The sequence below is a fragment of the Eriocheir sinensis genome, chromosome 17 (assembly GCF_024679095.1).
Source record: "Eriocheir sinensis breed Jianghai 21 chromosome 17, ASM2467909v1, whole genome shotgun sequence".
Classification (NCBI taxonomy): Eukaryota; Metazoa; Arthropoda; class Malacostraca; order Decapoda; family Varunidae; genus Eriocheir; species Eriocheir sinensis.
This window is the reverse complement of record NC_066525.1, coordinates 5,735,044-5,757,448: the sequence shown is the minus strand read 5'-3', so window position 1 is coordinate 5,757,448 and position 22,405 is coordinate 5,735,044. Positions and strand designations below refer to the sequence as shown.

Below are 22,405 nucleotides of genomic sequence, written 5' to 3'. Positions count from 1 at the left end.
ATGAGGTGGTGGGAAGGACAGAGAAGGAGGCGAGGGAGGAGGCGAAAGTGATGGGTTGGCAGCGAAGTTAGGGAGGAGCAAGTAATAGAAGAGATGAAAGGATAAGGAAAACCAGGCCATACGAATTAAAGCAGAAGAGCTGGTAAATCTTAAGAATAGCGGCTCCTACGGGTGCGCATTTTAAGGCATGGTGTGGTGTTAATTACAACATTTCTAGCACTCTTCAACGAGCTAACGATACAAGAATCCAAGGAAACAGCGTATGAGATGTAGAAGAAAAGAGAAAGCCAACGAAAGAACATAATGGAAGCAGCAGCATAAGAAAACTTGGAACAGCATCAGGGAAGCGCCGACACAAAAGGCCGAGCTTCCCGACTTACACCTGACCTGACCTGACGTACGACGGGGTTTTGAAAATCGGACAGGGGTGTTTATGTCACAAGGGGTGTATTTTTCAGCGCGGGCTCTTCCCCTTCTTCACCCCGGAGCTCGCAGCCTCATCGCCCATAGACTTAGAAGAAATCGTGGGGCCAGAGTGGAAAAATACACCCCTTGTGACATAAACACGCTTGTCAAAACCCCGTCGTACGTGCCCTAAATGCCCACCCGCTAGAACCCGCTATTCTTAAGATGTACCGAGGAGCTAAGTGAACTACCTGACGGAGGAGGAAGTATAAGACGGTGGAGGCGGGGACCAGTGGGAAGAGGAAACGAACAGTAGACGGAAAAGACGAGAACCAGGATGAGAACACAGGAACACAAAGAAATGGAGGTGAGTTACTGACGAAAGAATAGTGAAGGAGATGGGAAGGGGCACACAAAAGAACGTGACACTACTTCCCCGCCTTCTCGCTGACGACTGCCGGATGCTGCTGGTGCTTGCGGTCGGCGAAAGCAGCGTTGTCAAATTATCGTACTCATCGCCTTGCATTTTCGTAGTTTCTGACCAATAACGAATGGAAAAACAAATAAACAAACATCAATAAATAGGAGTTTTAACGCTAACTTCAATTTTCTGTCGTTATTTGTGTAGGTACGAGAGTTTGAGGCTTAAAAGTAATAAAGACGATGTGGTGAATACGATAATCTGGCAACGTTGGCGAAGACTCGAATCGGGGACTCGGAACACTCGACTTGTTGCCGCGGTGAGGGAGTAGTGGGGGAAGGGGAGGGCGTGGGGAGGGAGTGGAGTGGAGGAGAGGGTTGGAAGGTGAGGGTGGAGGCAAGGGAGAGAGAGGGAAGGAGAGATCTAGCGAGAAGGAAGGACATTGTAAAGTTTTGCGTATCAAATTTTCTGTAAAGTGCCGAGGGTGTCTTTGGAACAAGTTAGTTCTCGACTCGGCATTTCACTACTTCAGATATATGCCATGATGACCTGCCAGACAATGCACAGTGTTAAGTATAAGTTCCTTTGTAACTCTTTAAAGGGGCTATTATACTGGGCAAATTTTCCGTGGATCTTCAGTCAAACCACGATTTCTGCTAGCGTGGTTTTCATTTGTTTCTTGTCATTGCTGATGATGATGATGGTGAGTAATACCGTCGTCCTTCGGTGAAATCTACCGTAGCTTTGGAAGATCGTGGACACGTCAGAAAACCACGGAAATATGAGAACCACGCCAGCGGAAATCGTGGTTTGACTGAAGATCCACGGAAAATTTGCCCAGTGTAATAGCCCCTTAAGTCAAAGGCATAGGGCAAATTAATGCTTAACATACATCATTATTCAAAACTACACTTTACTCTAGAAAATTTGGTACAGTAATGGCTGGTGTGGTTCACTTTGAGATTGATAACAGTCTGCTGGTAATATAATCTTAGGGTAACATTGGATCACAGAAATAGTACTTCAAATTAAAGACATCCAAAAATAATGTTCTTCATAGCTATACAGAAGTACTACGTATCATATTTCAAACAGATGCAACTGAAATAAATTACTGGCTTTTTAAAGTAACACTGAGGAAACTTACAACGGTTGGTAGAACAGCCATGAAAATTAACAAGCATTTATGATTATAAAAGTCCCTCTTTGAAATTTTAAAAAATGACAGAATTTAACCTCAACACAAAACATTACCTCAAACTCCGGTAGTCTGATTGTCAAAAGCTTATCCCTGATTGACACACAAGCGCTAACCCTGCCACTGAGATTCCATGTCTTTAAAATAACCATAGAAAGAATAGCTTTGTAGATTGCAAGAAATTATGCTCTTCATATGCTTCAGGGACTTGTTTCAATCATAACTAATCAACATTAATTTTCAACTCCAGTATATGTTCACTTCGTACTCGTATTATCAAATCGTTTCTGCTGGATTTGTTGTACTTCACTTGACCTTTTGCCTTCATAACTCAAGTGGTAGTCATCTGCTCTGAACCAAAGCTATCGCAGCATATTTTCAGCAGCTACAGATAGATAACATTTAATTAATCTATAATGCATTTTTAAGTAAAACCACTATTACTACAGTGATACTAAGACAAATAATACATACTAATATTTTTTTGGTTAGAGGAAAGTGGTTCATTGCCTGCCCCATAGCTAGGACAATACAGAATGTCACAAATGTTTAACACAATCCATCCACATAAAAGGACAACCAGAAGCCAAACTTGTAAAACCAGAGATAAAACAGTAACAACATATCTTGTGTGATTAAGAGCCCCAACAAGAACTCTAAACTTTCTAACACTCTAGGCAAGTAATTTTGAAATAATGGTGTGAAAATTACTATAGATGCTTGCAATGAATGACTACATACAAATATTTAATTATATTCTTAGTTCAGAAAATACAATTATTATTCTAAACTGGCTTTCACCTACACAGTCTAACTAATGGTAAGTGTAATAGTAACTCAGCACAAAAGTATATATATAAATTTTGCAATCCTTATCATGACTTTGGTACCTGTCATGATATAATAGTTATCAAAGTCATCCTGGATTACAACAAACATTCTATGTTAGTTTTGTTGTCTGAGCTCTGTAGTGCATACAATTTTCATTAAAGTATTATTAACCAGCAAAATGCAAAACTTCTTGTAACTAAACTTCCTCTAATGTATGCTGATGAATATGATAAACAAGGGTTGCTGCTACTGTACATTTTCATTTTCCAAGACAATGAGCTCTACTTCCTTTTGCTCAAATTACTTTTTTTTGTGTGTGTGACCCATGAAAAATTTGGATATAACAGCAACTGTCTTAAGAATGGCACAGAGCCAGACTTATGTAAAGAAAACAATAAACAAAGGAAATCAAATCAAATCCAGACCTGCAGGAAAGGCCACACGTGTACTGAGGGAGTCAACACCAAACAAACCACTAAGGTCAAGACTACACAAGGACATAACACTGAAGAGGACAGACAACGACTGTGATGGACATTGTTATCATGGAAATGCATTAACATTTTGTTGACCTATGTTGTCCTGTGTGACAGAGAATTTCATCACATGTTTATTGAAAAGATTGTTGCAGACACAACTAGTTTCCAAATGTATGTTATGTCACTTCAAACATATTCAGTCTCTTGTTAACAGTACATTTACAATTTTGAGCCAACCTATTGTGGGTTACCCCGTTTCAGGAACCCAACACTGGAAGCTGCAGAACCAAAACAATTAATGTTGCCTGAATATATATAAAAAAAAACACTATACAAGTACATAGGCTTCATGTTCCAAAATATCCCTCATGAAAACTAGATGAAGAAGAATACCATTCGATATGTAGGGTATGTGCTAAATAAAAAAATAATACAAATTTAATCCTACAAAACATAATTGTTTCTACCAGCAAGCAGAATATTTACACACTTTGTTATAATCAAACATAAAATAAAATTAAGCATTTGATACAGTTCAATATACATCATAAAATATAAAAACAATGGTGATAGAACTACCCCCAGTACACCAGTATTGAGCTGGGAATGCTGGCAAAGAGTTAGGAGTGAGAATCTGCTTTGTTATCACCCTCATATACCAAATGTATTTACCTAGTTGTAAAATACATGATTATGGTTAGACTCATGTCATCCCTCCCACTGCTCACTCTCCTCCCATAGTACAATTCAGCTCTGGGAAGTGTATTATGATGAGCTATTGATACTGTATTTATCAGTCAATACCATCGCAACCTTGTCAACATAAATTTTGTGGCAAACAAGCAATGGAAAATACCATGCCACCATATCATGTTGGGATTCGTTGAAACTGTTGTGAACAGCGTCAACCTTCAGTCATGGCGCCATTCTTTTATACTAAAACAAAGCAGAATACTTTGTTTTATCACTGGAAGATTTGGTGAATTTTAAGGATGGGTTTCACAAAACTGAGTGACAGAAATACTCTTAAGAACTTATTGCTGTAATGGAAAGTTTGTCTGCCTTTCACCTCAAATTATGCCAATATTTTCATAAATATTATTTTGCATATGCTAACTTCTCTTCTGAATTTGCAAGCTGCATGCTTCTATCACCCCCATGGCCTCACTGCACACAACTTTTCTGCTTTAGTTAATTCCTTTGCTGTCCAAATACCTAAAGCAAAAATACACCAGTATCATTATTCATTCATTCTTTTCACTGGTAAACATTGGAACAGCCTTCCTTTGTCATGCCCATGACTGGCAAAACTCTGGGCACAACCATTTACAGCAATATAAACTCCTCAGTAATTTGGCAATGTTTATTTTTGTAATATATCGAATAATGGTAAAAATGGGGGGTACAAAGAATGAACATTTCAACATTCTTAAAAATTTATATATGAATTAAACTAGAATACAGTATATTATTTATCTTTAAGTATGGCATTTTACTGGCCGGTGAAATGAATGAGCTTGGTCTACGACTGCCAGTTTTTATCATACCCTGTTCTTAAGCTTGACAGTAAGCTGTTAACCAGCATAATTTTAGTTCGCCAACAAATATCTTTCAGCAATTGCTTCAATTAATGAATAAAAGTGATTTTCCAGAGGTTCTATTGTACATGTGATCAACTAAATTTATCTCTACAATTTGCCAACGCTGAACTAACCAATCTATGAAAGCTTACTTTCCTCAAATTTTAATGCTGGACATCATTCTTTATTCACATGTAAGAAATGTCAATGACACCATCTGGTAGATTTGTTAAGTTTCCTTGTCTTTAGTTAGTGTAATGAACATTGGCAACTGTCAAGATTATGGCATCAATGCAGACCACATAATGTAAAGATACTTTAACTTAAACATGTCTGCAACATATGCAACAATTTTGTGGGAAAATTTTGACAGGGGAAAACTACTGGAAACATGCCCAAGCACTATCCTCAATTGGATACACCTCAGTGAAGCATTTATATTCCGAACAGCAAGTCTGTCCCCCTATATGCAAGTAACTTATCAACTGGCAAAAGCAGGGAAGGGCAAGGCACAGCTGGGCACAGCTCAGTCAGGTTGCACCAATCTATTAATTACAAAATGGCCACCACTGATGAGTGGCCACTTCATGCAGGATACCACCTCCATTTATTGTATCTCCACGACTTAACATCAGTTATCATTCTGAAATTCAACCTCTCCTTCAAAATTCAGTCTTCCATTTCATTCTTCCATTGAAACAACAAATGATTGCTTATCTGAAGTATAACAGAACAGCACCAGTTCCGAAGGCCGACAGCTTACAAGTTTCAACAAAATACAAAACATGGAATTGTATTTTGTACTGCTTGCCCATTGCAAAACTTGTGTTAACAGGGTTTGATGGCATGAATTAATAAAACATCAGCAACTTAAAATAATGTACTTTCCAGAGCCGAGTTGTGTAACAGGAGGACAGCAGAACTTTCATTGTATCCCATGCGATGATTGGCTCTTAATTTCTTTATGGTACCTGGTAGAATTGAAAACTAATCAGAGAATTTACTTGCGGTGGTGCAGGGACCCATGTTTATCATTACAAGGAACGTTCAGTTTTGTTAAACTCAAGCACTTCTGATGCCTCTGCACCCTCCCTCCCATAGGACTTCATCAGCTTCCTTCTGAGACCACACACACATACACACACACATGGGGTGGAAGACATGGGTTCTAGTGCTCCGTAATGGCCACAGATCAGCTTGTTATGCCTTCCCCTTTCCTCCCATTGTGTCAAGGAACCTATCATTCCAAAGCTTTAACAGTTGAAAGAGCATTTTGTATATGCATTGACAATATAATAACAGACAGAATGCAGTGTGTTTGTGGTGCCAAGTAAGGTAGTGATAGCTGCGTGTCTTCGTCATGCCCTTGTACCCCATCCACCCACTCTGCCTTGACAATGGCAAAGGTCGTTCCAGCGACAGTGCATTGTTTGAGCCTCATCACTCAAGTCAAGCATGTCGCAAGCCACCCCACCTCCACAAGGCTGTGCAGAAGTCTCCAAATACAATCAATGGAACAGTAAAGCCCACCCTTCTTATCTCACTGGCCTACAACTTGGCACATTACTACTTAGTCTGCAACACATGCTCCCCCTCAGCTCACCTGACCCACAGACTGCCCTGGGGATGACCTGAGATTAGCACCTCTCTGCCAATTGAAAGATGATGCCCTGCCTTAAGAGCCACCACATTGCACTCCACCCCATTCCAGCTCCATACCACCATTCCACTGATATCTTAGATCCATCAGCCCTCAACCCCCTTCATTTTGTACTTTTTTTTTCATTATTTATTTTCAGCAAAATGTATAGTAATCTGTAATAGGAAAAATTTCAGCCAAATGGCTGCTAAGACAAAATAAACCATCTATTACTATATAATTATTATTATTATTACACACACACACATAAAATGAGGAAGATGACTGTTTCCAAACTTCCCAACTACCTCAAGTATTTTACAGAACTGAAAATTTTGTGGAAACAGCAGCAGCATCAAACTCCAAGAGGTGGCGAGGCAACGTACTAAGAGGGGCAACAAACCAATTAGCGCATGGTGGTTAAGATAACATGACCCTCCCAGCCAATTAGAAGGCAGTGGTTCTTCCCTCACTACCATTGTTAATATACTCCACAAAGAAAATTATCATTCAATTCATCTACAATATTTTTGAAATTATTGAGTCAATCTTGGGTTATGCTTTCTGTTTGCATTTTTCACCAATAAATAAATACAACTTTAGTCTTCAACAGTATGTTTGTTTTTAATCTTAATGTGTATACTACAGTATTCTATATATATCTATAAGTTTATTGTTCTTTCTAATTCTTTAAATATACTAATATATGTATTTGGAAATAATCAAGAGTACCTATAAAACAATTACATCCAATCATAAAAGTGATGGAATAAAACTAAATTTCTCAATAAACTAATGGTTGAGTTGAGGAGAGTTAAATCCACAAACAGCACAACTGCCTCATTTCTGCTTTGGGGCTAATTCAAGGCAACGACAGCCATGCAAAAGCAATGATCACACAACTTTGCTGTTTTCTTGTTTCCATTTGCTTGCCATTTGTTTTACCCATATGTGGCACCTCAACCTTATTCTACATCTCTTCCTATCCACCTTGTGCACCCCTTCCACTTCAGATACACATTATAATGTTTTGTAAAATTTGGAAGGTCTTATAAATGTTTGTGAAGGACTAAAAATTTATTTTGTTAGTCTGGTTGACTAACTGAAAAATGGGAGTGAATTTCTATCCCTACAGAGAAAAGGCCTAACAGTTATATGTCTCCTTGCTAAATGATTGAAGGAAACATCCCAAGGGATTAAATGACCTAAATCTATTGCTTCTCTTTACCTGGAGAGGGATTTATGTGGAAGAAAGGACAGTGGGAATGAGATAACCAAGTGCATATGGTAATTGAGAGGTGAAAACAAAAGGATGAAACATTAAAGTCAGTCCCACAATGAATACTAGGCATGGTCCCTGGCTGTACCTCTGGTGGTTTCCTTTATAGGGACTGACAAAAAATAAAAAATAATAAGTAAAGGTTAAGTAATTTCAAATAAGTCTCATTTGCCATCAAACTCAATATTTCCTGGATTAAATATGAAGGGGGTCAATTTTTCTAGCCACATATCACAACTTTTTGCTTTGCTAATTTATAAGCTGGATCAACAAAACTATCAATAGGCTTCAAGAAGAGGATGCTTATTTTTTCAGCGCAAACCAACACCATAAAAGTTTCTAAGCATCACAACATGAGCATAGTGCACATGGCCACACGTCAGTCCAAATAAACACTGGCCCAAAGAAACACATGGCACACACTGGTTCCACATTCGGTAATCCTAAATATTATTATTGGCTTTGTGCATACACTTGTAGAATAAGTAGAGTTCAACTATACAAAACATACACTCGGACATACTGCCATATGATTTTTTCCAAATACTGCCTCCCTAAGGGTTACACTCGTACACATTTTCTGACACCTTGCAATAACATGCCAGTACTTTGATACACTTTTCCACATAGGAATGTTAATATTTGGCGAGATGAGAAGGAAATTTTCCTCCACACTGATGGATGCTCTCAATGGCAGAAGATTTGGCTTTCAAGAGACCATAAATGGTTAGCAAATGTTTGCATTAAAAAAGTCCACAGTCCTTGAGATTGTTCTTAATGATGACATCTGTAACAGCATCAAACACAAACTGGAAAGGTAAAAATCAGTGTTTATGCGACCAATTCAATGCTGAAGTAAATGTGATTAGAAATTTCATTTCATGATACAAATGACATGTAATTATTATTAGCTTTCATTCAAATATCACAAAATTCTGACATAGTTATGTAAATAAATAGCAGCAATAATAACCAACCTGTATATTATTAGTGTCTGTAGCACAGGTAAAGTGGGTGTAGATTTCTTTTTGATCCCTTCGCTTGTTGAGGTTCTCAAATTTCATTTTGATGTAAGTTGCAGACTCCTCCATCGTGTTGGTGCCTGTCAATGAAATGTATCTAACATAATGTACGAGCTTTGTGCAAGTGCTTTTTATTTATCATCATACAGAGCACGAAAATATAGTATCACCAAAACAAAACCAAATGGAACTGCAGCAGCTTTACCTTGATACTCTGGGAAACAGATGGTCAGTGGTGACTTTGTTATTTTCTCATCAAACAAGTCCTTTTTGTTCAGAAAGAGAATGATTGATGTTTCAACAAACCATTTGTTATTACAAATAGAGTCAAAGAGCTTCATGCTTTCAATCATCCTGTTCATCTCCTCATCTTCTGCTAGGACCAAGTCATATCCTGAAAAGGCATCAATGATCTTAAACTTTAGTCAGTGTGATTTATAATCTGCACTGGATGCAAAGCATATAGTAATAAAGTATTTAGACGGCCATTTATCAAATTATAAATATTTAGAGTTGGTCATATATCAAACTATCGTGATCTTACACTGCTTTTCATTTGTACAGTCAGCATTTTTCAGGTATGTTCAGAAGTACATCTTGCCTATTGAAATTTAATTCAGTTTGCTTCTTAATTTTAAGCTTGCCATGCAAAATGAAATATTTCCCTCGTTCATTTTTCGACACTTCATTCTTTTGAGATTTTGTTCTTTCAAGATTTGTAAATACATAACCTTTTTCATTGTTTCTAAATGCAATCATCACCATTTTGTCATGTATATCTAAAATCATATGCCCCACTGCCAGTTGGTAATACAGTCTGACTAGCTATGTACATTATAATGCATTTTCCAATTTAGAGGCTATATTTGCATTTCAAGAACAAGTGTACCAGTATGTGGTCTTGAAGGAGATGGTATGTGGTGACGTATGTTTCATAAGCTGAGCTGCCTAAACTTATCCTTTACCCTCCTGATTTTGAGAACTGCAATGCCTGCACTGCCATCATCTTCCTCCACACATTACAGTTCCCAGTAACCATCATCAACGGCAAAAGATCATCATTAGTAATAATCTTTCATAAAACTTTACTTTGGTTGTGCTGGCAAGTGACACTGTGACAGGCCACAGACTCATGGGAAGGCAAAGTGACCATGTGGAAACTGGAAAGCCTCACCCAGTCACTCTCCTCCTTCTATCATCTAGCTGCCTTCTCTCCCCATGCACTTTTATTTCACTTGGAATTTCATTTTCAACATCACTTTCTACACTAAATGAGGTTACATCTTGCAGACATTTTCTTCAATAATGTATTCTCAACACTTAGCTACGCCATGACTGGAGAAAAGGGGTTGTCAGATGATGATGATTCATTTGTCGTCCATAATGTTTAGAATCCTACTTAAGTTGAGAGGTATAGCTGGACAGAGATTAGATGCACCCCTACATGTCAATAAGTTTATGCTTACTGTGGCGGTAACTTTAGTGAGACATGTTCGAGCTTTGCATATACTTATCAAGTTGTTGCTCTCAGGCAGCAGCTCAACACAGTCAACAGGTTGAGCTGTGTCTTGCCATCCACAAGTTGAGTATGGGCTTTGTCAAATATAAGGCAACATCACAGTAGGGGGACCTCAGGCACAAAGCTTCCACCTCGATGGTGACAATGGAAATATTCAAGGAGAGTAAAGGCTAGATTGACTGAGTGAATAAAACCCACACTGGCAGACTGGGTATATACAGTAAACCCTCCATAAGGAGCACATCTATATTTCGGATATCTGATAAATCACTCTTTCAGGGGTCCAGATACATATCCGTAAATCTGACCAAAACCCAGGATATATGACACCTGCCCGGACAGCATCGGGATGGAGGTTGTACATCAGTCGAAGATCTGATTTAAAGCTAGGATTTGGCGTGTCTGGACTAGGATTTTCTGCTAGTCTGGACTGTGTCATTTCAAAACACTGAAGGAGGTGCACTTTGAGTCAATGCTGGTAATTTCCCTGACAACCACACCTTATGAGGATATGGTGATAAGTTTGGATATCTGAATCCCAATGCAGACGAGTTCCTGATAATGCAGATGTGGGTAACAGCTACACATAAACACATAAGACTATAGAAGGAAATCTCTGAGTCAAATATTGAATAGAAAATTTGAGAAAGAATAATTTTAATTTATCCACACCTACATCTCTAATGCTTTACAGTGCATTGACAAACAGTGCAGTAGTAGAAATAATTAACATGCAAGGTAATAGAATGAAAGAAAACTTACCTGACAGTGCAACAACGAAGATGATGGCAGTCACTCCCTCGAAGCAATGGATCCACTTCTTCCTTTCAGATCTTTGACCACCCACGTCAAACAACCTGCCAAAGGACAAGTTTGTTTGAACATGACTTATAACTCAATCAATCTTTTATGCAAAGAAAAGTAATATTGCTGATATTCCCAGCACATCACAGAAGCAGATATAAATTTATTCTATAAGTCTGAAAAAGTCTGAATGAAGTTCAATAGCTTTAGATAAATTCTTTATACGTGCACTGTATCTTTTACCTTGTATAGTGTAAAAAAATTAGTATCAGAGAAGCAAAGGTGCTACTGGGCATCTTGCCACAGCTATGGTTGCTGAAATGTAGCCCGTGCCTTTGTGGAGTCCCGTAACTACATGGAATTTGTTACAATCCTACAAAAAGATGTAAGAATAATGAATGCCACATGTAACTAAAATAACTAAAATACTCATCTAAAAAATATATAGAAAAGAAATAATTACTTTCCAATGGAGTGCTTCACTCACTAGTAATATATACACACTTGGTTTCAACTCCCTTCTTCTCTTTGCATTGCCCTCCCTCTAAAGTTTTATAAGTTAAGCTTAGACATATTTGATGCACAGTAAAGACTATGCTAAATCATAACAGCTGGGTCTAGGGGCATGCTTACTGCATACATCTATCTATTTGCATTAAAATGACTGCATAGCACCACAATGGCTTCTACCCAACATTTCCTTGCCTCACATCTTGCAGAGGTGTAATAAAATCATTGTAAATATAGGACTCCACAAAACCCTTGGCTACATTTCAGTGTTGGCACTGGCAATGGGCCAGTTTGGAAAATTGCTAGTTGATAAAATAGATTAGCATAAATATAGGATGAGGAGTCCACATTATCATGGTACTAATGCTGTAATGTATTTGTGAAGAAATACATATTTAATAGCAAGGAAGATAAGAGCAACAGAACTGAACATACTGGAGTCACATGAATGACAAAACCAAGAAAAGTTGAGTCAGAGCAGCAGCAGCAGGTCATTATTAAAAGTGACGGCTGATCTGGGGACATTTCTGGTCGCCTACCCAGATGGGGGACTCCAAAGCAGTGTTACAAACCTGCATTATATAATAAATAGAGTTTTTTTTATGAAATGACATGTGTGTAACATGTAAGCAAGTAAATTAGGGTTTACATTCAATCATTACTTTCCAAATGCTGCCAACATTTAAAATATGACCTAGTTAATGTCTTAAGAGAAAAAGGGGGAATCATACATTACACATTTTCAATAACACCACAACTGGGATATTGAGAATCTAAGTGGTAGCAACAAATGCAACAAATATTTAATTTCAATAAATTTCAAGGTGGCACAGGCAGGGAGGATGCAAAGCAAGTTTAAATGGCTGAAAATGAACTTCAAATTTAATGGTGAAGCATGTAACACAAAAACTCAGTCAAAACACAATCTTCTCTAATTATATGCTGGCTTATAATAAGTTTTCTAAATTTCAAGGCAACAACCACAGGGAAGGAAGGTGTATGTGATGAACTTGAATGCCTACAGCCATACCTGAGAACATAAGATACTTGGAATACCAAACAACTTATTAAAGAGAGACAAGAATCTTACATAGATGTTGAAATTACGTAGAAGGTGAGTAGGTAGACTGGTGGTGATCAGCGGTCAAATTGTCCAAAATGAGCAACAGAGAAAACAATCATTATTCAGCTTGTTATCTTTCCTATCATGAACCTAATATATTATCTGGAATTTGCATCAATATATGTGAAAAATCAAATACAGGGGTCCCCACTATTCGTTGCTCCTCAATTCACAGTTTCATTTTTTAATCAGATATCATTTGTAGAAATAAGCAAAAACTTCCCCATGTTTTCATCATCTGCTTGCCCTTCATAATTTTGTCTTGTTAAACACTTGTAATGCTGTAATGGCTGATGCCCGACCACCCAAAGCTAAGCATCAACACACTCTTTTATCACAAGACAAGATGGAAATAATTAGGAAGACGTAAGACGTGCATGCCATTGACATCAGCTAAGTCACGAACACCCCATTGTCTTGGTCATGGTTCGGAGTACACTCATGTCATCATCAACTATGGAGAGGACTTTGACTCAGCATTCTCCCACTTCGGATGAGGAGGCATATATGGGCACTATACTTCACCTTCCTCAGTACTCACCATGATACTCATTCATGCTCAAGCTAGTCTAGTTCACTCACTCCCTTTCTGACAAAGTGAGTTCTTTCTTTGTTAATTTTAACTATAACTTGTTGCCTGTCATGTGTGTGAAGATACCCAAAACCTAACCTGACTATAATCCAAACTGGCAATGTATTTGTGTACTCAGTAAATTCATATATGCTTCATCAGTAATGAGACTTTCTATCTAACAAAATTGGCTCTTTCTTTGTTGATTTTCACAAAAATTTCCTGCCTGTCATGTGTTTGAAGATACCTGAAAACCAGAGCTGGGCACTTCACTTCCTCTTCTGTCCTCCTCCGCTCTCCCGGACCTCGGGACTTTTAAGCAGTGCGGAGGTCGGAAGTGAGGGGAAAGTTTTTTTTCAAGAAGAAGGTGCGAAAGGCAAGCGCAGAGTTTTTTTAAGTCACTGCCCGCACCTGAGGTTTTTAAAAAAAAAAAAAAAATGAAAAACAGTCAAACCCTCGCTCTGCATGGGTCGCTACCGTGCGTTCTGTGCGCGGTTTTCCCGCCACTTTTTCCCGCCACTTACTCATTCAGATCATTCAGATTCTGATACCGTTCAAAATCCGGATTTTTCCGAATTTTCTGTGTGTGCATAATTACTGATTATGATGAGTGTAAAAGTAGTTACTTGGTTACTTTTACTTCTTAAAATGACAATAATTCTAATAAAAATACATAAATAATAATAATAATAATAATAATAATAATAATAATAATAATAATGCAATAATGCTGCCTTGTTGCCTTATTTCTTTTTTTTTTCGGGACTAGATTTTTTTTTTTGGTTTTATGTTTAATCAGTGCGGTGGTGGCAATGAAAGAAAATTAAAAAAATTTCAAAAGGTAGAGAGCAAAGAGAGTTTCGAGAGGGCGGGAGGAGCGGCACCGCGTGCGGAGGAGGCGGTGTCTGCTGAAAACTAACCTAACTAAAACCCAAACAAGCAATATAATTGTGTTCTCAGTAAATTCATAATGCTTCCTCAGTGTGCCCAGTCCTAATTACCTAGCCCTTCAAATGTGATTAGAGTACAGGAAGATGGTGTGATAAGATTAACACTTCAGTTTACTACAGTGAATGAGCAAAAGTTCTTACAAATAGAAACTTACTTGAAATTTAAACCTTTGAAAGAAAAGTTTGTCTCAACAATGCCTGTGGTTTTCACCCTCGTGCGCAGGACATCCTGCTGTGTAGGAATATACCCTGGCCGAGCGATGCGGTCCAGGGCATTTAGGTAATAAGCTGCAGAGTCATTCAGCTGGTATTCCCGAGACCGACTGCAAATTAAAATTGAAATTTGTTGTTACTCAACAAAGAAAAAGGAATGATATCTAACAAGATAACAAAACAATAATCTAAAATCATATACTTCAGTGGGAAGAAGATACAAATCATCATTGTGCATACCTAAAACAGTGCTGGACACCACTTTCATTCCACAAACGCTTCATGATATTTGCTAACTCAGGAGTCAACTCTCCTTCGTCTGCTGCACTTGCTAATGTGAAGAAGTGTCGAGCATCATCCTGGTTTGAAAAAATGACACAGTTAGAACATATAATTTGAATAAATCAATATATAATTTGAAAAAAATCATAATAAATGAATTTGAGGATATATATCACTATCTTCTATGTACGGTACTATTTTAAAATAACTTACAGCTCTGCTGGAATCTTTGAAGTCAATTTTAAGCTGCCCCATGGCTCTAATTATGGCCATAAGGGATTGGATGGTGTTGGAGTAGACAACAGGTCGGTACTGCTCACATTCCTCGCGAGAGTAACCAGTCTCATGAATGATTTTCATCTGTTTGACGATTGTGCTTTTCCCAGATTCTCCAGCACCTGAAATATTGCAAAGTGAAATTAAACATGTCTTACATGTAACCACCCTGACACACACACACACACATATATCATGGGCCGTTTTTCAATAAAAGGTAGAGATAAAGTTGCCGGTATAAGGAAAGTGGCGAGTAACCTTAGAGCTCATCTCGGTGTAAAAAGCCCTTGAGCCACTACTACAGGACAGAGGGCAAGTGTGACATCCAAGCTATCACATATATATTTCCCAGGTTTCCACAAATACCTATTTCTTGACCTGCCCAAATAAGGAGAAATGAACAGCTGGCCACCAACAGCACTGGGCCAGGATAAAACCCAGGCCTGCTGATTCGCATGGGCATGCCAAACATTACATCTAACAAACCTTGCTGCCCTAACAGCCAAAATATGTTATAAAAAAGTCTAATGCAGACTAAATAATAAATAATATTCAGCTACTTACCAAGTAATAAAAGTTTAACCTCTCTGGCAGCTTGCTCTCCTGCAAGCCGGAGATCTTTGTCTATTTTTTTACTTCTCTCTGCTGCTTCTTTATCAGCAGCATTACTCATTGCACACCCCATGGTTGCTGCTGTGTGTATCAACCCCCTGGAAATAAATAAACATTTTGTAGTATACTTAAAAATATTAGATATAGTAGATATAGTAGGAAATGGTAAAAGCAGAATTGCTAGTCATCTTCTTTGGCGGAATAAACCATCAGTGATGTATACGAATCCTAGAATCTGCGGTCCTCAAAAAAAAAAAAAAATACTTTGGCAAAATTCTTCAATTTTTGCAGTATCTACCATGATAACCAGCAGCACAATTGGGTCCAAGTACAAGTACTAATAATGAATTACACAAATGAATGTACAGTCGTCCCTCAAATAGTATGGGGGTTAGGGACCCAGGACCCCCGTACTATTCGAAAATCCATATAAAATTAGTGCCTCCCCTAAAAACACTCCTGGGTTCTGTTTGAGAGAGGGGATGGAACTCTCGGAACATCCCGAGTGTTCTCAAATGCATGACGCGGCAGCATGAGTTGCCAACTCAGCACATCCGCTCCGCTCCCGGCTTTTAAAGGTGTGGGCTGCGTTTGAGAGAGCGAGTTGGGAGCTCTCGGGAGGCCAGACCTCCCAGAACCCTCTACCAAACACTTTTGTGTACTTCTCAGTTAAAGTAAACTTAGCCTCGTCCTTGCAATGGTAACGGCGTCTCCCATGCAGCAAAATGGCGTACGCTGATCTTCCTGATGATGGTTAAACATGCATCACAAGCTGTCCTGGCCAACGAGCTCCTTGCAATAGAAGATGAAAAGGAGTCTGCAGTGGTTATGGTGGCACAAAGAGGTGAAATGCAATGGAAGCACTTATATGTTTGTTTGGGCCGCCATATTTGCTGATGATGTCATCACAGCACGGAGGCGATCCACCTCTCAGAGCTGGGAGCAAGTGGACGTGCTGAGTTGGCAACTTGTGCTGCGGCGTAACGCGTTTGAGAGCGCTCGGGATGTTCTGAGAGTCCTGATTTCCTCTCTCAAACGCAGCCATAGCACGTGGAGCGCCTTCATGCTGTGATGACGTCATCGGCAAATATGGCAGCCCAAAGAAACACATATAAGTGTTTCCATTGCATTTCATCTCTCTGTGCCACCATAACCACTGCAGCTTCCTTTTCATCTTCTGTTGTAAGGAGTTCATCAGACAGGACAGCTAGTAATGTATGTTAAATGACACCAGGAAGATCAGCGTACGTCATTTTGCTGCGAGTGAGACGCCGTTACCATAGCAACGACGAGGCTTAGTAAAAGGACGGTCTTTATCTCCACTCCTGGAGCACTCTTGGAGCACTGGCAGTTACTGCAGCAAGAATTTCTTTTACACTATGATAGATACTGCGAGCACTGCTCTCATTCACGTGGTATGTTCTCCCTACCGCAACGTAACTCATAACAAAACGTAACTTCTCCTAAATCTGAATTCTTCTGCAAGGTGAACACCTTTCTCGAATGCTTTGGCATGCTTTCAGCAGGTGTTCTGGTAGAACAGTGTTGCCACTCACGTCATGGCCACTTGGTGCGACGAGTGGGAAATTTAAAAATCGTAAAAAAAATTCTTCCATGACAATCCGTATAAAATCAAAACCGTACTATTTGAGGGACGCCTGTACTCATATTCATACATGGACCTGGGATCACTAAGATCTATTGCAGTATGGAATAGTTTGAATGAGCAAATAGTTTTATCCAAAAACAAATATTTTCAAGAAGAGATTAGGTAAATTCTGGGAAGGCAGGAAATGTTGTATGAAGACTTCTCTGCCAACATCTGTGATGCCACAAGCACACCAGGAGTAGAAAAGTCCAATAGAGAGGAACTTTTATGGGATCCTGCACTGAAAACCATCTCTAAGTATTTTTAAAGTTATTTATATCATGACTGCTGGATGAAATAAGCATGACACGGTAGTATCACCAAAAATAATATGAGACTTTAGCATGCACATGATGGTTAATATTTAGTTAGCCTCTGGTTTCCCTCATACCTACTAACTCATAACTGCAATTTTTCCACATAAATAGTCAGAAAATCTACTATCCTCATGGACTTACATAAGTTTAAGTGAAAAGAAACATCACATTTTTCACAAAGAAATATAAATATAAGTTACAGGCAGTTGACTGCCATTGGACATCCACACAATCTGAACAGTAACACTAGCTACTGAAATTTAGGACCAATATGTTCCACCGCATAGACAAGGTTTCAATCTGACCTTCGTTTCCACCAAAAATGCTTTGCTTTCTCTTTCCCATTTTCAGTTTCGGAATGTCACAAAACAATGAATTCACTGACAGTTATAGTCAAAATCACTAAAAAAAAAAAAAGCCAACATGGTTTTACCAAATGGACAGTATTGGCTATACAGGCAGCGCCACTCAGGGATACACGGCCATGATGCCGCTGTCACCCAAACCCGATGATTGCACACACTTCACTCCTACTCGATTTCAGTTTTTCTCCATGTCAAATAGTAGAGTCAGGAAATCGGGAAGGAGTAAAGTGTGTGCAGTCGTTGGCTTGGAGTGATGGCCGCACCAAGGCCTTGTATCCTGGAGGCAGCCTCAGACACACTCTAGTAGGAAACATAACTTGAGTTCTATGGAAAGTACTGCTTTGACAGTTCAGTGAGTGGCTACGTGTGGCGCTGCCTGTATAGCCAATACGGTTCATTGCATAGACTGTGGGGCAGCCCCCCCACACAGCGAATACCACACCAAAGTCTTGCGGCATCCGACCCAACAACACCAAACATAACCAAACTAAATAAAAATAAAAATAAAAATATAAAAACTAACCTAACCTATCATATTATGGAATATCACACATTGGAACGTGAGACTCCGTCTCAAATAATCATTTCTGACATTATTTATTTGTGATACCGTACCTATTGAAAGGATTCAAAATGGTTAGAATAAAGACTTAGAGGTTGCTTGGGGTAAAAACTGTCTCTAGGATACTTGTTCAAAACTTCAGAAATACCATCCAAACCTGTTCATGCTCGCCACTAATGGTAGCTAGGTTACTAATTTAGCAGTGACATCATATATTTAGCACCTACTGTATGGTTTATTGATTTAGCAGTGATAGATCATAGATTAACCAGCAACAGATTGTTTATACCCTTATACTGCTTGTTTAACCAACTCATAATCCTTATTTGAGGGGGCGTGGCATCCTATTGCTTGCTTCACATTATTTCCTTTCTCTAATAGTTTCTGTATTGCTAAACAGATGTGGGCAGCTCCTATTACTCCTTGACTGAGGATGGTCTCATTATCTAAAATTTCAGTTTCACAACTAACTTGTGGCATGAGCCGCATGACTCAGGTGACATTCCATTAAAGTTCTCACATAAATACTGACCATTCAACACATTCTTATGGAATGCATCTAACTAATTACTCCTAAACTATGGAAGGAATCATTACCTAAATCGTCAGTTTCATGACTGAGTAACCTGTGGCATGACCCAGGTGAACTTCCATTTAAAGGTCCCATATAACTAGTAACCATCCACTACATTAATATTGCTCAACCTTACACTACCTAAACACCAGAAGGCTCAAAACTGTATATATGGGTGAGAGCCAACATGTAGACCTGACGTGTGGCATGACCCAGGTGAACTTCCTTTAAAACTTCCCACATAACTACAGAGCATCCTTTACATCATCACGGCTCCCCTCGCAGTATCTAAGCACCAGAAGCCTTAAAACTATGCCTATGGGTGACGAGGAACACGTAGGCCTGGGCAGCGAGAGCAAGGTGTGGCCGTCCTCTATGGCTCCCAAACACACACACTCACGCACACACACATACACAAACTAGGTCATAAGTCTACATTAAAACAACCTCACGCCCCCAAAACCACAAATCCAGGTTCACAGAGATACGGAACAAGCTGCTGCACTCTTCCTTACTGTTAATATGCGGCGGTTAGGAGCTGAGGACCCCGAGGAGGTGATGGGTCATACCGGTGGCCTTGTTCCTCTTCAGGGTGTGACTTTAAACTAAGTCCTCACTAGTAAACCTTCACAAAAAACTAATTCCAGTGTTTCCGCCGCCCAAATGCACACGAGTTACTCCTCAAAGGTCCTTCTGATTATATTTTCTGTCCTATAGCGGGTAAGGTCCAGGAGGGAGGTAAAATAGCGGCATCCTTCACATGGCCAACCTGTTGCTCCCTCACCCCAGCGGGACTTTGAACTTGTAATGCAGCGCCACGCCAGGACCACGGCCACACCAGCAACCACCCCGCGCCACACTCAACCACACCGGCCACACCCACAGGAAACGCCACACTCAACCACACCCCTATACAAGCTTATATTCAACCACTGGACGCCACAAACACTCACATTAACCCACTGGACGCCACAAACACTCCAGTTAAGCCATCTCAACCAGACAACCACACTGGCCACATCCACAGGAGACGCCACACTCAACCACACCCACACACTAGCCTACATTCAACCACTGGACGCCACACACTCACACTGAACCATTGGACGTTACACTCAACCAAACAACCACACCGGGCACACTCACAGCTAGGAGACGCCACACCTTAGATACAAGTCAATTCTTGTGCCACACACTCAACCCATGGACGCCACACTCAACCACAAAGGCCACTTCAGAAACCACCCCGCGTCACACTCATCCACATCGGCCACACCCACAGAATTAAGACGCCACACCATGCATGGATGATATATAGACTCGATTCCTGCGCCACATTCGATCAACCCTGATTCAACCATACCGGTCACGCCTGGAACCAAAGGGGGCCACATCCACAGAAGACGCCACACTGCCCTGCCACACTCAATCATACCCACATTATGCCACACTCATCCTCACCGCGACCACACTCACAGGGGACGCCACACTCAACCACACCAGCCACACCAAGGATTACATAGAATCCTTGCGCCACACTCAACCCTGATTCAACCATACCAGCCACGCCAAAAACCACGGGGCGCGCCACACTCAACCACACCGGCCACAACACAGAAGACTCCACACTCAGTCATAACCAAACCGGTTATTATAACCACACTACGCCACACTCAACCGTGATTCAACCACACCGGCCACAGCAAGAACCAGCGGGCGCCATACTCGACACCCCCCCCATGCACACGTACCCACAAGAGACGCCACACTCAACCACACTCCACACTATATATATATATATATATATATATATATATATATATATATATATATATATATATATATATATATATATATATGCTGCACTCAATCACTGGGCGCCACACACACCTACTACGCCACACTCAACCACACCGGCCACACCCACACTGCGCCACACAAATCACTCATATATAGCTACGTACACTCCATCCTCACCCCACACTGTCACGTCACACTCAACCACATTATCCACATCCCCAACTTTGGCCGCTTTTTTCCTGTAGACCAAGCAGTAATTTTGTTGTTTTTTTATCTTTTTATCATCCCCTCAAGTGCAGTTTCTTTCGTATATCTTAGTGAAGCTTTTGTTAATTTCTTTCATTTCAAGGTTTTCTAAGTTATAAATGGCTGTGTGTTCCTACGTCCTTCCCTCGACCTTACGTTACGTCTCTAGTTGAATGCATGGCCACTCACAAGCACTTTATTGTTCCTCGCCAAGCCTCCCCACCTCACTGAAGCTTACAACATCCCCCATTTGGTATACGACAGCCTCTCTGTATCAACCAACAAAGCCGCTTCCGTTCCCCTTGTCAGTGTATTCAAAGTGCAAAGGTTAAGTAATAAATGGTGGCCTGCCGGTCTCCTAATACGCCGGATATTCTTTGTGATATCCCTTGGTTCAGCGAGTGACCCTGATTGCCACCGCCATGACCAGTCGGATATACTAGGATTGATGTCACCATTTTTTATTGGAAGGGAGACAGTCAGTAGTTCAAAGCGTTGCATAATATTCAGGTTACCAATATGAACTTGACTCAGACACGTAATATACAAATACGTAAGAAAAAATAATAGGTGTGTGTGTGTGTGTGTGTGTGTGTGTGTGTGTGTTCAACTATATACATCCTTACCCATCTTTATTTTTAAGGGATTAAGTCACCTTGTTATATCCTGTGTCTGTCTGTGTGTGTGTGTGTGTGTGTATGTGTTTTACTTGGAAAATAAGCCTTCCTGTGACGTAATACCCGCGTACACATCTGGTCCATCTGGTCCCTGCAGCATCTACGCTTACCCGGCTGCAGGATAAACATGCATCTTGATCGGGATAACAAGAGACAAAGAAAATCCTCCATTCTTTACACGATATAGCAACAGGAAACAAGTGACGACGTTAACCTCTTTGGAGTTAAATGACAACGATAAGAATGTATAAGCAGATCAGAATGTTAGTGAGGCGATCGACTACGGTCCCTGAAATCCTGAAGGTAGCTCTTGGTGAAGTTGCGAGAGATAGAAAGCATGCATGTGGTGTGAAAATACAGAGGAAGTTTCACTGCTATCCTGCCACAGCTCGGGAAAAGTTTAGCCAAGAAGTTACTATATCGTCCTATCGCGAGGTATATCTTATCATATCTCAAGGAATTAAGGGACATATCGGCTTCCGCATTAATTCTGGGCATTTGC

The 22,405-nt window shown here is 39.9% G+C and overlaps 1 protein-coding gene across 1 annotated transcript; it reads right to left on the bottom strand.

The window, feature by feature from the left end:
* Positions 1-6,781: 6,781 nt before the first annotated feature.
* LOC126999852 (guanine nucleotide-binding protein G(i) subunit alpha) lies at positions 6,782-21,512 on the bottom strand. The gene is made up of 10 exons (XM_050862915.1): positions 21,416-21,512; positions 19,696-19,891; positions 15,667-15,812; positions 15,040-15,224; positions 14,785-14,903; positions 14,487-14,654; positions 11,136-11,230; positions 9,060-9,248; positions 8,810-8,934; positions 6,782-8,641 (listed from the first exon to the last, which is right to left on the bottom strand). The coding sequence occupies exons 3-10, from the start codon at positions 15,785-15,787 to the stop codon at positions 8,576-8,578; spliced, it is 1,068 nt and encodes a 355-aa protein (XP_050718872.1). The 5' UTR covers positions 15,788-15,812; positions 19,696-19,891; positions 21,416-21,512; the 3' UTR covers positions 6,782-8,575.
* Positions 21,513-22,405: the final 893 nt, after the last annotated feature.

Coding starts and splice junctions, on each gene's coding strand:
- LOC126999852 (XM_050862915.1), bottom strand. CDS start 15,787: ATGGGGTGTGCAATGAGTAATGCTGCTGATAAAGAAGCAGCAGAGAGA. Junction 15,225..15,666: donor GGTTAAACTTTTATTACTTG/GTAAGTAGCTGA, acceptor GCAATATTTCAG/GTGCTGGAGAATCTGGGAAA. Junction 8,642..8,809: donor CAGACACTAATAATATACAG/GTTGGTTATTAT, acceptor TTACCTTTCCAG/TTTGTGTTTGATGCTGTTAC.